At 54.0% G+C, this 10757-nt stretch overlaps 2 protein-coding genes across 4 annotated transcripts; both read right to left on the minus strand.

Annotated features, from left to right (window-relative positions):
* Positions 1-81: 81 nt before the first annotated feature.
* LOC310887039 (11-beta-hydroxysteroid dehydrogenase 1-like) lies at positions 82-3703 on the minus strand. The gene is made up of 6 exons (XM_083812457.1): positions 3463-3703; positions 2838-2968; positions 2244-2355; positions 1940-2125; positions 1516-1659; positions 82-1136 (listed from the first exon to the last, which is right to left on the minus strand). The coding sequence occupies exons 1-6, from the start codon at positions 3548-3550 to the stop codon at positions 862-864; spliced, it is 936 nt and encodes a 311-aa protein (XP_083668583.1). The 5' UTR covers positions 3551-3703; the 3' UTR covers positions 82-861.
* Positions 3704-4992: 1289 nt separating this feature from the next.
* Positions 4993-10111, minus strand: LOC310887041 (11-beta-hydroxysteroid dehydrogenase 1-like). 3 transcript variants are annotated; one of them, XM_083812461.1, is made up of 7 exons: positions 9961-10111; positions 9282-9371; positions 8538-8668; positions 7861-7972; positions 6950-7135; positions 6013-6156; positions 4993-5482 (listed from the first exon to the last, which is right to left on the minus strand). In XM_083812461.1, exons 2-7 carry the CDS (start codon positions 9367-9369, stop codon positions 5262-5264), a joined length of 882 nt encoding a protein of 293 aa, XP_083668587.1. In that variant the 5' UTR covers positions 9370-9371; positions 9961-10111; the 3' UTR covers positions 4993-5261. The 3 variants fall into 3 exon arrangements, with proteins under 3 accessions (XP_083668587.1, XP_083668588.1, XP_083668586.1); XM_083812462.1 differs by lacking the exon at positions 9961-10111 and adding an exon at positions 9529-9940; XM_083812460.1 differs by lacking the exon at positions 9961-10111 and having other exon boundaries at positions 9282-9940.
* Between the last annotated feature and the right edge of the window lie 646 nt (positions 10112-10757).

Raw genomic sequence — 10757 nt, forward strand, 5'->3', positions numbered from 1 at the left:
AAGGTCGGTTTAACCAGCTGCATGCTGATAAGGGCTCTGCGCATACTCAAATGGAGAAGGAGCAAAATTCAAACTAGGGATGCCATAAAGTAATGTAAGATTTATTTTTCCAAAGACCATCCTAGAGAGGATACAGGAAAAAACTATTCCATTTCAAAGACACTCTCCTGTGGCTTTCTCTGGTCATTTTGCATGAGTTGGCCTAAATCCTTGTTCAGGAGCCTGGTCCCCTTTGCCCTCAACCCATGCAGTTCTGCTTTATAATCCTCTTCCCCAAGTCTAAATAACTCTTGCTATTTTTTTTTTCAAAAAATATCTAATTTTAACTAGGTCACTGAAGATTTTTGTGTTTCAGTTGAGCCACTCTGAATCTCATCATCTTTCCCTCAGAAGCAGGAGGCTGTGTTCTATGGGCACAGTTGCCTTTCATGTTAATTACCTTTTACTTCATCCCCCCTTTGAGAAGGATGCAATGAAATGCAGAGAACACGTGCAGCGAAGCACACGGCCTGAGCATGCTTCCCAAACCCCTCTGTGCTTCCAGCCTTGTGAATTTCTGGCTTTTTTGGCTTTTGTGGAGCCAGGGGAAGAGAACGGCTGGTGAGGGGGAGCCCTGCTGCACGCTCCTCTTGATCAGCAGAGGCCGGCTACAAGCGTCCTAACTAAAAGAGATGTTCTTGTGCGATGTCGTCGTTTTCTGGTGTCCCGTCTTGCATGGGCAGCTCCGGAGGGGCCCCGTGTTCCCAGCTGTGCTGTCTTCACAAAGCGTCCCCACGTGCCGTTTTGGGGTGGGTTTTTCTGGAGACACTGCTGCGCGTGGGGCGCGTCGGTGCGGGGCCACCCCGGGCACTTGGAGCCGCGCTAACGCCCCGACCCCGGGGAGCCGGCCGGGGGCACCCCGGTGCCGTGGGGCGGCGGTGCTCTCCTGACATTTTCCACGATGACATTGCTCCTGATGAGGGTGTCGAGCAAGTCGGGGGCCAGGCCGCGCAGGAGCAGCATCCCGGTCACGATGCTGGGTGGGTAGTGCAGCTCGCGCTGGCGCAGGGCCCCGCTGCGGATGATCTCCAGCGCGCACTCCTCCTTGGGTGACGGGGCCGCCCTGATGGCGTGCGAGACCACCCGCATCGCGCTGTCTGGGGGGACAGAGAGGGGGAGCCGGGTCACACCGGGGCTGCTGCGGGCACCAGGGTGCCAGTAGCTTCTCCTAACAAACCCCTAAATGCTGGGGATTGGGTCTGCTTGGGTATGGAATAGCTGCAAAATGATAGCAATATCCTTCCCGCTCCTCTCCCTCTCCTGAGGATAAATCTCCACCTCCCATGAGTTTACTGCAAAGGTAGCAGAGTCAAAGGTTGTTTTGTTTTGTGTTTTCTTTTTTTTTTAGTGCTGAGGCTCCATTTCCCAAATTGCACAGGGCAGAGGGCTGGTGAAGCCCCGCACTGGTGGTGCTGGGCTCGGCTCTGCCTGGACGTGCCCTCCCCAAGCCACGAGCCCCAGTGGCATCGAGCTTACCTGTGTCAATGAAGCCCAGGATGCAGAGCGTGATGGAAACATTGACGTTGTCTATGATGAACTCATGTCGCAAGGAGCTGAAAAATCCTTCCAAGGCAAACTTTGTTGCAGAATAGGGAGCAATAAACGGGCCACCGGCTTTACCTGGGGCAAAGGCACAAGATCAGTGTTCATGTGTGCTGGGCAGGCACAAACCTGCACGGCTCTCCCCTCCTCTTGCCCTTCAAGTAGCTACGATACTGTGATACAGGATCTCTGAGGGCAGGGGCTGTAAAAGCCCAGAGCACTTGTATCGTGCATTCAGGATGTAAGCCAGGTGCTGACACTGGGCTCCCGTCGGGGTGGCTCTGCCTCACGGCCCTCATCCCCGCAGCAGGCAGAGGGAGGGACGAGGCACGGAGAGCCTGGCCCCTCGTGTACTCACCTGCCACAGACGAAACGACGACGATGCTGCCCTCACTCTCCTTCAGCATGGGTAGGGCAGTCACGGTCATCGCCACGTAGCTGAGGAAGTTGGTCTCCAGGAGCTTTCGTACGTGTTCCACATCCCCATCAAAGTAGTTGAAGTAAGAGTAGCCGATGTGATTCAGGATGAGCATATCGAGGCCTCCTGGAAGCAGAGCACCTTTGCTAGTGGCAGCCAGCATCTCAGAACAAAGCTGCTTTCTGGTGGCCGGGACGGCCCCGAAACGTGGTGTGGGAGGGAAGGGGCAGCACCCACCACTCACCCCAGGTGTTCTCGGCCTCCTTCACCACCTCCTCGGCGAACGCGGTGTTCTCCATGGAGCCGCTCACGAAGCGGGCGGACGCGGCGCCCAGCTCCAGGCACCGCTCCACGACCTGCGGCGACAGCGAGAGCGGCGCTGGCGGGGGGATTGGGGCAGGTGGGCAGCGCGTCTGCCTGTCCCACAGCATCCCCCTGCCTTCGGGGGGAGACATTGCTCGAGGGAAGTTTCTGCAATGAGTTAATGGCCCCCCTGAGCTAAATATTTAATATTTATAAGCAGGAATATGACTGCTGAAGTTTGATTCTGTGGCATAGTGGAAGCAAAAACTGTTCAGGCTTGGAGAAAGCGTAAGGGCTGGTCAGACCAGGAACCGGGCAGGCTGGTGGTGTCCGCAGCAGTGGCAACCAGTGGTCAAAGCTGAAGACTGTGGGGGAAGAAATGCGGTGCGGCCAGCATTGAAAATGTAATGTGGGGTGGTGTGGGGTCTCTGGCATCCCCACGTGTGTGGTCTGGGTGAACACCTGAACGCTCTGCCTGCCTGCGGGGCTCTGGATCACGGCTGTGGATCACCCGCCTCACGCTGCCTGCGCTCACCTTCTGCAGCTTTGCCTCCGTCCGTGCCGTGAGCAGGACGTGGGCCCCCATGCGTGCCAGGTGGTACGCCATCTGCTCCCCGATGCCGCTGCTGGCTCCCGTCACGATCACCCGCTTCCCCCGGAGCATCTCTGGAGAGGACGCAGAGCTCAGAGCCGTGCATGGCCCGCGCTGCCCAGGCCCCTGCAGGCGGCTCCTCCATGCAGCCGCTGGTGCAGACCCCACCTGGGCTGCGGCCGGGTTTGAACAGGCTCGAGCTGTGTCCAGCCCGGTCAGGAGCTGCTTTCAAAAATACCAAGAGCTGATAATCATTGCTGGCAAGGATTAAATGTTTAAAATTGATAACTGCGTGTTTCCTAAACTAATTAATGTGCTGAGATCTAAGAATGCAAGCCCAGAAGACCCATGCACAATCCTGTGACATTCTCCTGCATGGCACAGGGGGCTCTGACCACCTGCAGCACCCGTGTGCTCCCCCTTGCAGCCCACACCCCCACACTTCGGCTCTTCCAGCTGTGCTTTGGAAGGCCCTCGAACAGCTCAGGCTGGGCTGCTCAGCTCCACGCTGCCACGCGGGCAGCAGCCTCGCCGCCTGGGGTTGCAGCCTGCCTGTTCAATCACTTACCCTCGCTGAAATTCTCAGGTGCTGAGTAAAAATACACGGCCAGCCCCAGCCCCATCAAGGGGATGACGACCTTCAGGAGCAGACCCATCCCTCTGCCAGCACCAAGTGGGAGCAGGACGGAGTGCGCGGCTCCGAGCACGGGCCGGCGGCCGTGTCAGCACGGTGAGAATTGGGCTGCCAGCGATGGCGGGGCTGAACTGGTTCTCGTCTTACACAAGGCTGCTGGTGCCTATCGGACCTTCTTTTTGTACTTCCTGTAATTTAGCAAACATTAACCTAATAGAGAGCGTTGCTTTGGACTTTAGGCTGTCCCTTTGCACCCTGCTCCTGCTGTGAATTTCAGGAGTGTTTTCTAGGGGTGCTGAAGACCAGCCCTGGAAAGCTTTCAGCTCGGTGGAGCAGCGGGTGCCTTGTTTGGTGACCGCCTTCAGGACTGGAACACCCGTGTCCGCCCAGCCCAGACCTCCCGGGACAGTCAGCTTTCTTTCTCTTCTGCTTGTGTCTGAAACCGAGTCTGAGCTTCCCTTTCTTCCTCTCTGGGTGCCACGAGGATTTATTGATCGGTGGTAATCATTGTGGTGCGGGTTCACATAAATACCTAGAGAGAGCAGGGCTGGCAAAGCTGGTGTTTCTAGATCTTTATCAGTGTTCCAGGTTTATGCTGTGTAATATCGTTATCAGTGTAATGCTGATAGTTTGCTGGGTGGTGGCTCTTAGACCTAAAAAACTGCACTCAGTCTTGAGGAATCCAGTGAGGCAGATTGTGAAAGGCAGTAAAAGAGCCAAGCGGGTGAATAATAAAGATCTTCAGCTTTCACAAGCGTTGTGTGTCACACTGCTCAGCATCTGCCCGGGCATATGGCAAACTGATTTGCAAACAATTTTCTCAGAGAAAGTAGCAAAGGGCAAAACCTGCTCTGCGTGCACTGATTTGAGCAGTAGGTGTTAGGATAAAGAGAACGGAGATGCCGGTTCCCAGTTCCCTTTAGAAAGAAACGAGCAAAATGATGCTGGGGAAGGGCCCGAGGGAGGTTTCTCGTTTCTTCATCTTGAACCAGGTGACAGCTGGAAGGCAGGCACTGGTTTTTGGTTGGGGATGTCATGGGTGTTGCTCAGGTGGCCGCAGCCAGGTTAGGTGTGAAAGCTCCGGGGTAAGGGAAGCCGTGCCGGGCTGGCTGCAGGCTTGTGCCCGGGTGTCTCCCCCAGCGAGCACCGTGCCTGGCACTGCGCTCGTGGCTGGGGGCGGCAGCGCAGCAGCTCTGCGTGGCTGGAAGGCATTTTGCTGTACAATGTTTGTGTCAAGAACTGTACCCCAAAGAATAAACTCGGTGAAAAGATTTGCATTTAATTTGGTCATTAAGCTAAGCAAAAAATAGGCTAGAGACTGTTATTCCTGAAATGAAACAATGAAGGATTACTGCAAAGGTTCAATTTTCTGAGAACGGCGAGTCAATGGAATTATGCCTATTTACAACAGCATTTAGTAACGGAGAAAGAGGGGATAAAAAACAAACACAGAACACACCACAGTAAGGCTATTAGGTTTTATTTAATTAGTTTGTTACTACTTTTCCCTAGTGTAGGGGAAGGGAATGGGTCTAACCGGATGGGATGCTGCAGGCGCGGGCACTTCCCCGCTGCCACATCCCGTACCACATCGCGGGGTTGTCCCAGCCAGGCCCTCTGGGGGCGATGCGATTACCTTACAGAAAACTGAAGAACTTTTTAAAATCCGAGCTCAGATCTCTGACCGGGGATGAGTGAGGCACAAACAAGCAGGCGCAGGGCTGCGCGGGCGCTCAGGCGGCCGGCGGGCGCTCCACGTGGTAGTGCTGCCGGACCAGGTAGTCCAGCAGCTCCGCGGCCCAGTCCCGCAGCAGGAGGGGGATTTTGGTCAAGGCGTATTTGTAGTACACCTCCCGCTGGCGCAGGGCTCCCCCCTTGATGATTTCCAGGGCGCACTCCTCTTTGGGGGCCGGGGACATCAGGAGCACGTCGGCGGCAGCGCGCACGGCGTTCTCTAGCCGGGGAACAAGGGGAACTTCGGTCAGGCTTGGGCTGCCCTCCGCTTGTCCTCTCCCTGAAGTTTGCCTTGTGATGAGCAAACTGAGGGGCTGAGGAAGGCCGTCGCATTTAATTAACATGAATGGAGGTAGAGGAACTTGTGAAGGATTTACTAAAACTGGGCCTATCGGTATGCGCTTGAAAACAGAGGTAACTTCACAAGACAACATTCCTCCCCATTGTCCAACACATGCAGAGATATTCAAGCCATTCTCAGCACGTGCTCACGCTGTTGTAGCTGGTTGTTGCATCACTAGATGAGGCTAAGGGAAGGTATGTGGCTGGCACATCCATTTAAATTTGAATTTTAGGCTGTGCCAGCCTCTGTGCAGTGGCTGGAGCCCACAGAGACCAGAGGTTATTTTGCATGCCCTCGTGCTACAGCAGGGCCAGAAGAAAAGCAGTACCAGAGGCGTGGGGAGGGTAAGGAGCTGAAAACACGACGCTCGGTTCCTGCTCAGCCAGGCCGAGCGGTGCGGGTCTTACCAGTATCAATGAAGCTGAGGATGCAGAGCGTGATGGAAACATTTACATTCTGGATGCTGAATTCCTGCCTCAAGGAACTGAAAAATCCATCCAGGGCAAACTTAGTTGCAGAGTAGGGGACCGTAAAGGGAAACCCAACTTTACCTAGACACACAGAGAAGTTCCATTAAGGCACGGAAAGCTGTGCCACGTAAGCCTCTGTTTTGCACTCCATCAGATAAAGTGTTTTACCCAAAGGGAGTTTGCTGTTAGGGAAACATCATCCTGGCACCAACAGCAGGACTACAAAGCATTCCCCTCAGGGTCCAGCTCTTTTACGGCTGTAAGTCCAACAGCGTGTCCCACATCTCCGCTCAGGCTATGAGCAGCAGGCAGCAGCTACAAAACCCTCAGAGGGGAGAGACAGAGCAAAGTTTAATCTCTTGACTCTGGATACTGAGCTAAGCTGATCACCAGAAGACCAACCAACAGACCAGCTGTGAGTGGGGACAGCTGTTATTAATTTAGTCCCCTGACTTAACAGAAGTTTATTAGGTCAGTCAGTAACTGACTCTACAAATATTTGCAGAGTAGAATATCTGGTAGGTCAAGCACTTGACCTATAGTCAGAGGACCAATGCAGCATGAAATAATTACATTTCCACTTTTCTTCACAAAACTGGAGCTATACGAGCTCCGCTGTGCTAATGAGCCCAGCACCAGGGTGTGGGGTTTAATTACGGGGCCAGTCAGAAAGCAAGCTGGGGCAATCAGATTGCATCAGAGAACAAATTCCACTGAGAAAATGTGAAAAAGACCTGTTGTTTTTGGTTACTTTGAGTGCATTAAGCAGTTCTGGTTCCTTTGAGATGCCCAGTGTCTCCATGTGCTTCCTACTTATGAAAACCAGCCCACAGTGTTTTATGACAGTCCTGTGTCCCACCTCGCTCCCACTCACCTGCCATGGATGAGACCACTACGATGCTGCCGCCGCTCTGCTTCAGCATGGGCAGGGCAGAGACCGTCATGGCCACGTAGCTGAGGAAGTTGATGTCCAAGAGCTTCTGCACGTGCCTGATGTCGCCATCGAAGTAACTGAAGTACGACTTGCCGACGTGATTAAGAATCAGCATGTCTAGGCCCCCTGAAAGCAGAGGAGCAGGCATTAGTGTGTGGTGGGAGAGGGCTGCCGTGGGCAGGACAGAGCCTTTCCTGGCAGCAGAATCAATGCAAGCAAAAAATCTGGGGGTCTGAGTCTTTTGGGGTCAGTTTTTTTGGGTCAGAGCTGTGGCTTGCCATCTCCAGAGCTGGGATGGTCTGGGTGGTGGCTGCCAGCAGAAATGTGCTGGGCTTATGTGACTCGTCCTAGGCAAGAGAGCTGGTGTGACTTTTTTCCCCTGGTTGAAACACGAATAATATGGCACAAGGGAGACTGCTCTTGAGTTGTCTATGGACCCCTGCTGGGAGAGGGAGTGCTCTGCACCGAGCTGAAGTATTGCATTTCCGCAGTGATGACCCATGACCAGAGTAGCAAGGCTGCTGCGGGCCTGACGGGTGGTTTTAGCCCACAGTAGCCTGCAGTGATGAAATCCAGGATTGTGATACTGGGACAGGATGTTACGAGGGCACCGAGATGAAATCGAGAGCGCAGTTCAGCCTGCGCTGGAGCGGTGCAGGCTGGGCAGAGGGGCAGTGCTGGGCCGCAGGGGGCAGAATTACGGTAAACCTCTCCCCATCCCCATTTCTCCTGCTATTTTCTTGGCAGGTACCGATTTTTTCTTAGCGGGCACAGGGTAAAAAGCAGCGTGCTGGAGAGCTCCAGCATCTCTAACCTGCCGCTGGCTGGCGGGGAGCAGGCTGCGGACGTACCCAGTTCGGCCTCTGCCGCCTCCACCACCCGCTTGGCAAAGGCCATGTCCTCCATGCTGCCGCTGACGAGCCGCGCCGAGCCGGCCCCCAGCTCCCGGCACCGCTCCACCACCTGCGACGGCAACACGGCGCGTCAGAGACCGCCCGCACCGGGGGCCGGGCGCTGCCGCGGGGAGGGCGCCTTGCTCCCCGAAACATGCCCCTGCCCCAAAACTGCAGCGTGGGGCTTCTGGGGGTGTTTGGAGCCTGAGAAATGATTCCTTTGGGGAACGCGTGACCCAAGGCGGTGTGGCTTTTTATCGGCGCCGTCTGTGCTGGAGCCGCGTGTGTGCAGGGCGAGCAGGAGCTGATATTTCACTGCAGTGGAATGAGGGCGTGTGTGCTGATGGAGCCTGTGCATATGGGAAGATGTGTACATAACCGAGCAAGTTCAAATATTGCAGTACGTGCTGTACGGAGTGCGTGCCTGCAGGAAAGTGATTTCTGAGTGTGCAGGAGCCCCAGAGACCGTAAGTTTGCATACCCGTGATCAGAACTGTGCACATCTGGCGTTTGTGCTGGGGCAGTTACGTGCACATGTATTTTATGTGTGTACCTGTGATGTGAGATTGGCCTTCCTACGTTTGTGTGTGCACTGCCATGAGCATGCATGTGTGAGTGCTCAGCTTGCCATTTACTTTCTGCAGCTTGGCCTCTGTCCGTGCGGTGACCAGGACGTGGGCTCCCATCCGCGCCAGGTGGTACGCCATCTGCTCCCCGATTCCAGTGCTTGCTCCAGTGACGATCACACGCTTCCCCTTCAGCATCTCTGGGGACCAAGGCACATGGGTTTAATTTATCCAAACCCTGTTTAAAAAGAAAATACCATCCCCTAATGCCCTCAAGCAGCAGTTAATTGCAAGCTGAGTGAGTCTGCCTGCAAGCCTTGTGCTCCGTCTCACACGGAGACATCTCCTCCCTCTCCTGGAAGAGCTGCACCAAGGAGCAGCTGCAGCGCGAACTGACCACAGCAACACGGGGACGGTTCTTGGCTCTTTCAGAAGCTTTTTCATGGATCAGAACACAACTTATAAACAAACACAGCTATTTTGCAATAAAAACACCCTCTAAGTACATGCTTCAAAACTTAAAATCCAACATTTAAAAGCCACGTTTATAAACTTTTTTACAGACTTGAACGTGAAGTGTTCAAAGCCCTCTCCGTTTCAGAAGCCGCTGCCTCACCTGCTCCTTCAGAAACTCTTTCTGCATGTTACTTGCTCAATTTGAGTTTGAATCTCTGCTAAAACAATGCTCCATTATCAGCCCTGCCACAAAGGCTTGGACCTGGCTTGGTCCAAGCTCTCTACGGTTTCTGTGCAAAGCACTCAGATGTGCCTTTTAATATTTTACTTAAGGAGAGATTCACTTTTAATACTTACCCGGTTTGAAATTCTCCCTCGCAGAATAAAAGCAGAAGGCCAAAACCAGTCCCAAAAAAGGAATGAGAATCTTTTGCAACCGACCCATCCCTGGAAATTGAGCATGAAAGAGAAAGGAGGAAAAAAACCTCTGCAGAGCTGCTCCCGTAGGAAGCAGCAGTGCCTATCCTTCAAAACCTGTTGCGAAGGAATTGCAACTTCCAAAGCACTGGAAAAATCACAGTGGGGTTGTTAAGCGAAGCAAAACCTTTGATCTGCTCCCCACTGGAGCCGGGGAGCCTCGGCCTAACTGGCGGTGCTGCTCCAAGCTCTGCCCGGCTCTTTTCATATTTCCTGTCCCTACGATAAAATGCAGAATTTCGCACAACACCCTGGAAGAGGTGTGTCTTTGCCGAACAGCATCAAGTTTCACTCGCAGAACATCAGAGGCAGCTCAGTGCAGGTGGCTGAAGCTCCTCTTTTATTCCCACTGGCGCCGGGCGTGGGCGGGTCCGACCGTGGGGGTCAGGCGTGGGGACAGCCACCGGGACCCCCTGCCCGGGGCGTCACTGCCCTGCGACCCCCCAGGGCGTCCCCATACCCAACAGCTCAGAAAAGGCTTTGCTTTGCTGAGACGGGGTTTGCTGCTGAGCTCCCTCCTGCTTGGAGTATTGCAGGAGCTTCGCAGCTTCCTCCTTACTTGTGAGTGAACGTAGTCCAAGGAAAAAACACGTAGCGTCCGCTGTCGTGCTGTGTCCGGGCAGCAGCAGGTTTGATGTCAGCGATCTTGCGTAATAGGATTAAATCATGCTCTAGCGTGGGTCTGGAGCTGGGATCTGCCTCGCGGAGTGATGGTACCTGTGGTGCTAGGTGGGGACGGGGGCTGAGCCTGCTGCGCTCCGTCCCTTGCTGCCCCAGCCCAGGGAAGCTGCGATAACCAGGCTCAGAGCCTTGTCGGTGGTGCCAGAGCTGCAGCAGGGTCTGATCCACGCAGGCACGATGGATGCGGGTGGTTTTTGTTGCTCACAGACCCCTCCACCATAAGGAACCAGAAAGAATTACTAAAAGATATATATTTTTTTAATCTATTAGAGCTTTAAAATAAAGATGGTTTAATTTAAAAACATACTTAGCAGGGCAGAGGGGCTCTCAGGTATTGATCCTGCTATAATACGTCTCTAGAGACTTATTTATGCCTTTCTACTTCAGTCTCTTCTTACCCCCTGGTAGTAAGCACTTATCCCACCTCTGGTCAGATAACAGCACTACGGTAACTGCCTTTTCCCGAGTCCTGCAGCTTTGAACTTGAGCCGTGATCATGGGGCAGCCATTTCATTCCTTGGCTTGAAAACAACAAGCCAGTTAGCCCTACCTCGGCTGAGATCTGTGTTGTGGGCAAGGGGAGAGGCTCTCTTAAGATGCTGTTTTTATTTCTGGCATTAGGATGTTGCATGGGTGGATGGGTGTGCGTGGATGCTGTTGTGGCCTGGGAGGACT

Source organism: Anser anser, assembly GCF_964211835.1.
Source record: "Anser anser genome assembly, chromosome: 27".
Lineage (NCBI taxonomy): Eukaryota > Metazoa > Chordata > Aves > Anseriformes > Anatidae > Anser > Anser anser.